This window comes from Coffea eugenioides, chromosome 8 (assembly GCF_003713205.1).
Source record: "Coffea eugenioides isolate CCC68of chromosome 8, Ceug_1.0, whole genome shotgun sequence".
Lineage (NCBI taxonomy): Eukaryota > Viridiplantae > Streptophyta > Magnoliopsida > Gentianales > Rubiaceae > Coffea > Coffea eugenioides.
Window position 1 is genome coordinate 32,988,993 of NC_040042.1, and position 5,277 is coordinate 32,994,269.

Here is a 5,277-nt window from a genome sequence, read left to right on the forward strand (position 1 = left end):
CAAAGTTTATACATCTTGATCAGTCAGCTACATATACTAACATGCCAATTCCATGCAAGATTTAAAAAATAAATAAACAAAACTGTTATTAAGGGAACAAATTAAGTCTAATTGACATATAGTTCAATAGACTCAATGCACTGTGTATCTATAACTTGATAAGGGAAATTAAGGTGAAAAGCATCCGTTTAGATAGTATAATTTGGAAAAAAAATTGCAAATATTATCTTACTTGCATTATAAACACAATTTTTAACCATTCTTTTTTTTTTTTTACATACATTACATTACAAAAAGTGTTACAGTATCATTTCAAATATTTTTTTTTCAAATAAACTCATATCCAAACACACATATACCAGAAGAGCAGAAGTGACAGCTTGTGAAAGGATGGCAAACAAGGCTTTGTTATTTCCCATTATACAGTTTTTTAAAATTGATTTTCCCCGACATTTTTCATGAATCATTGCAGGTACTTTTGGACGTTAACTACAGGCTTTTCAGACCAACTTTCGAGCAAGAAAGGTATTCCATGCTATCCTGTGACGGGAATCTTTGAGCCTCAGCTACTAGGGTATTTTGGCTCTATAAATACGTACTCATTTTTCTGGCTGATCATCAAGTTAGTCATCGTTAGCAACATATACTTGAACAAATTCATTTCTTCCCTAGTTCCCCAACAACATGGCCTCGAGTGAAACTGCTCATCACTTGTGCAATGAGCATGAGATTGCCAGACCATTAGCCTACTTCCCTGAAAATATTTGGTCTGATCGCATTGCTTCATTTACTCTTGATAAGCAGGTTATATTTCCTTTTCATTACCATGCGTTTGTGGACAAGTTGTAGCTTTTACTAGACTTCCGAATAAATACAGATCCTAACACATTGTTTCTTGGGGAATGGATATATTAGTTCGCGTTTATTTTTAAGAATTCTGCTCTCAAACTGAAAATGTCAATGTAACTTTAACAATCTCATTGAAGAAAGATTTTTGTGATGTTTTCAGGAGCATGAAAAGTATGCCAAAGAGATTGAACTGCTAAGCGAAGAAGTGAGAAGAATGCTTTTGTCTACTGAAAATAATGTGATGGATCAACTAGATTTGATTGACAAAGTAGAACGACTTGGAATCTCATATCATTTTGACAACGAGATTGAAGAGCAACTTCAGAAAATATTCGATGAATGTGCCAACTTTGAGAAGTATCAGAATTTTGATTTATCCACCGTAGCGCTTCAATTTAGACTATTAAGGCAACATGGTTTCAATATCTCATGTGGTACGTAAGTTACTTTTTATACTGCATTTAGGAAACTCCAAGTTCCATCACTTCAAAAAAGGGGTTTCACTCTCAAAATATTTGGTTCTTTTTTTTTTTCTCCCCTACAGGAGAGATGGTTAACTGAAGAATTATTTGTTAAATTTTTTTTAACAGATGTATTTCAGAAATTTGTGGATGCTGATGGCAAATTTAAGGACTCCCTAGGCAAGGACAAAAGGGGTCTCCTAAACCTATATGAAGCTGCTCATGTGAGGACATATGGAGATAGTATTCTAGAAGAAGCCCTTACCTTCGCAACCACTCATCTAAAAACATGTGGAGCACAACTTGTTGATTCTACTCTTGCAAAACAAGTGGAACATGCCCTAAAGCAGCCATTACATAAAGGCATCCCTAGACTTGAGATTCGTCACTACATTTCCATCTATGAGGAAGACGAATCAAATAACAAATTGCTACTAAGGCTTGCCAAAATGGATTACCATTGGTCGCAAATGCTGCATAAACAAGAACTCTGTGAGATATTAAGGTACTTCATAAACTAGTCAGAGCAATTTTGCTTTAACAGGATTGCAAAATAATCTAATAATATTTCAGGAAAGAGAACGATTTTTCGGGTTAAGTGCTAGCTGCTAATAATAAATTCTAAAGTATCAATAATTCCATTCCATAATTGAATGTCGCAGTACTGTGGCCTTATTGTCAGCACTTGTTTCTCAAGCTTCAATAATTCTAAAGTATCAAATTTCTAAAACTTTTTTGCTTGCCACTCAAATAATTTAAACCGTCCTTTTGGGTCCATGTCGGCCAAAATGATTTCTCACATCCAAATTTCTCAATATAGATGATACTAATCAAATCATTTGGAAAGTGTTTGGAAACTTTAGAATTACTATTAAATCTAGGGTCTCTCTAAATTGTTAAGATATATTTCAGGTATCATCATATTTTTTTAAATGTAATATTAATTAGAAAAATAAATAAATGCAAATGAGGGCAGGTAAGATTAAATCGGAAAAGTTTATAAATGTAAAAGAAGGTAATAATTAATAGGTGTATTTTAAGTGTGTTAATGAATGTTTAATAGTCACCTTTTAGAAAAATCGTTAAATCTATTGAAGCAACTTCGACTTTAAGATACAACTATAAAAAATGCCTGAGTACTTTCTTTGTTGGTAGAGAGCTAGAAAACATCACCGTCAATAGCACAGATTTACTAGCTGGAAACAATTGAGAGTCAATTTACTTTGTTGCAGGTCAACCTATTTGATGTTCATGAAATACTGTTCTGTAAAAGACCGATGGTGAAAAATGATTCTTGAACTTAAATTAATTTTTTTCCATATTACAGGTGGGGAAAGGAATTGAACATTGTATCAAAAGCTTCTTATTCAAGAGAAAGATATGTGGAATGCTACTTTTGGGCTCTCGGGACATTTTGTGAACCACAGTACTCTCTTGCTCGAATATTTTTTTCGAAAATCGTACTCTGGATTTCACTGATAGATGATATCTACGATGCCTATGGCACTGTTGATGAACTGAAAATCTTCACAGATGCAGCGGAAAGGTATATATTATCACATTACACATGAAAGTTGAGAAAGTAAGCGTCCAAGTGTTAATGCTTCATTAACTAGCTGAAAATCACTTGTTAATTTGCATCATTATATAATATACCGTTTGCTTCCAGGTGGGATGGCAGTGAAACTGATCAACTCCCGGAGTACATGAAAACTTCCTTTATGGCACTTCTCAAATTCAATGAGAAGCTTGGTGAAGATTCAGCCTTAAAACAGAAAACCAATGCATTCAATCTATACGTGGAAGAAGTATGTCATGACATTGCCAGTTTAATGGACTGTGTTAATCATCTTTCATTTGCAGCTTAACTATTTTTTCGAACTGCCTTGTTACCAATTGTAGAAGCAACTACATATGTTATTAAATGGAATGTTGTGCCTAAATCAGTTTGTCAAAATTTTTCCAAGATGCCTATTTATACTTCTTTCATCTTTTTTTTTTTAAAAAAAAAGACTTCTTTTAGGTTAAGTGCATTTAAGAGTTTTGTGCATTTTGTGGTTGACGAAGCAATCCTAGACTAAGATGATCGAAATCTTCTAAGTACTAAAATTCTAAAACCACCGAAATTTCCTTATATTTGTAGTAATTAAAATGCCTAGTGCCTTGATCAAATAGTGCTAATATTCTTTTAAATTAATTTGTTTTAACTAGTGGAAAAATTACATGAGGACAAGCCTCACACAGTCGAAGTGGTTTCTTACAAGAGAATTGCCATCTTTTGCTGAGTACTTGAAGATTGGTATGGTCACAAGCACATACTATCTATTACCAGCAGCAGGCTTCTTGGTAATGGAGAGTGCAACAGATGATGCTGTCAAGTGGTTGTTGAGTAATCCTAAACTAATTCAGGGTATCACGAAACACGGGCGAATGATCAATGATGTCGGCACTCATGAGGTTTGAATTTCGTAACAGTTAAATTAGCCAGCTCAAACAATGTCCTAAAACAACCGCACACGCACAAACCTGGATTCTCATGTTGTCATACGTACATATACTGGTCCGAATTTTTCTTTTTTTTTTAAATCAAAATTAACCTTTTACATTTCGTGAGTAGTAATTCATTTATCAAAAGTTTACTAATTCAATTTAATCTCTTGACATTTCAAGTTTGAGAAATTAAGGGGTGCCACAGCAATTGAAATTTACATGAAAGATTACAATGTATCGGAGGAAGAGGCGATGAAGAAGTTTGAAGACATGGCTGATGATGCTTGGAAGGACATGAATGCTGAATTCTCGAGGCCTACCGCCGTACCAAGAGATGTTCTTCTGATGGCTCTGAATCTAGCTAGGATTTGCGAAGTTATTTACAAGAACCGTGGAGATGGATACACCAAACCCCGTGAGCTTGAAGCCCATATAATCGCAATGCTAATAGATTCGCTGTCTGTTTGAGTTCGGAAAATGACATGATTCTGTGTTTGTTTGACTGGCGATTAAGAAGAGTGCTTATCCTTTGTTTGTTATGTCACCCTTCCCTTCTGGCTCCATGGTGTGTTTTTTTGACTTTTTGCTTTCTGTTTTCGTCATTCCTTTGAGCAGAACGGTGCATGTATCTATAATCCTATTATAGTATTATTGGTGTGAAATACAATCTGAATAATGTGTATCAATGTGAAATTCCTTTTCTTTGGTATAAATTTCTTATTGTTTACACTTTAAGGTGGTTTATGATCGAGTTTAATTGGATACTCTGTCAAATTTCTATTAGATTTTTGGACGGGCGTCCTCTCATTTAATATTGACTAATGATTGGCAAAAATTTTTTTTTTTGACGAATGATTGGTAAATCATGAAAAGTATGGGTCATTTTAATACATAATGTGTAAAAAACAAAACTTTAAAAGTATGACAGAGTATCAAGTGCCTTAATCACTATTTAAGAGATTGAATCTTCCACTTCAAATGTAGTCCCAGGAAGGTGACTTCCTGCACTATTTAAATTGTTTTATGGAAAGTTGTGTCTCGTTGCGAATTAACAAATTAAGAAGTCGGGTAAATAGACATCTTGTAGTTAATGAGAAAGGAAACATTAATAAAGTTTCAGTCTTAGGTTCCGTTTGATAAAACTGAATCTGAATTCTGAAGTCTGAATTCTGAAATCTGAATACTGAAACAATTAATTTGCTGAATTTTAAGCACTGAAAAAAATATATGAATGTCTGAATTTTAATGCTAAACCTATTTATATTGTTTGATAAATATTTATAGCTGAATGCTTAATAAGTTTAATTTGACAATTTTGCCCTTATATCCTTTCATTCAAAAAAAAAAATAAAATCTATGATTTAATTAGTTTAAATTTGTTATGTATGAAAATGACAATATTTATTTTTAAATCAAATTAATATAAAAGATGAAATATATTATATGAGGAGTATGGAGAAGATGTGAAAGTCATTAA

General features: G+C 33.2%; 1 protein-coding gene across 1 annotated transcript; it reads left to right on the forward strand.

The window, feature by feature from the left end:
* Positions 1-684: 684 nt before the first annotated feature.
* On the forward strand, positions 685-4,268 carry LOC113780584 (viridiflorene synthase-like). Its single transcript, XM_027326372.1, has 7 exons — positions 685-804; positions 1,010-1,283; positions 1,440-1,815; positions 2,638-2,856; positions 2,980-3,118; positions 3,522-3,767; positions 3,981-4,268. The coding sequence occupies exons 1-7, from the start codon at positions 685-687 to the stop codon at positions 4,266-4,268; spliced, it is 1,662 nt and encodes a 553-aa protein (XP_027182173.1).
* The last annotated feature ends 1,009 nt before the right edge of the window (positions 4,269-5,277 follow it).

Coding starts and splice junctions, on each gene's coding strand:
- LOC113780584 (XM_027326372.1), top strand. CDS start 685: ATGGCCTCGAGTGAAACTGCTCATCACTTGTGCAATGAGCATGAGATT. Junction 2,857..2,979: donor TTCACAGATGCAGCGGAAAG/GTATATATTATC, acceptor GTTTGCTTCCAG/GTGGGATGGCAGTGAAACTG. Junction 3,768..3,980: donor ATGATGTCGGCACTCATGAG/GTTTGAATTTCG, acceptor TGACATTTCAAG/TTTGAGAAATTAAGGGGTGC.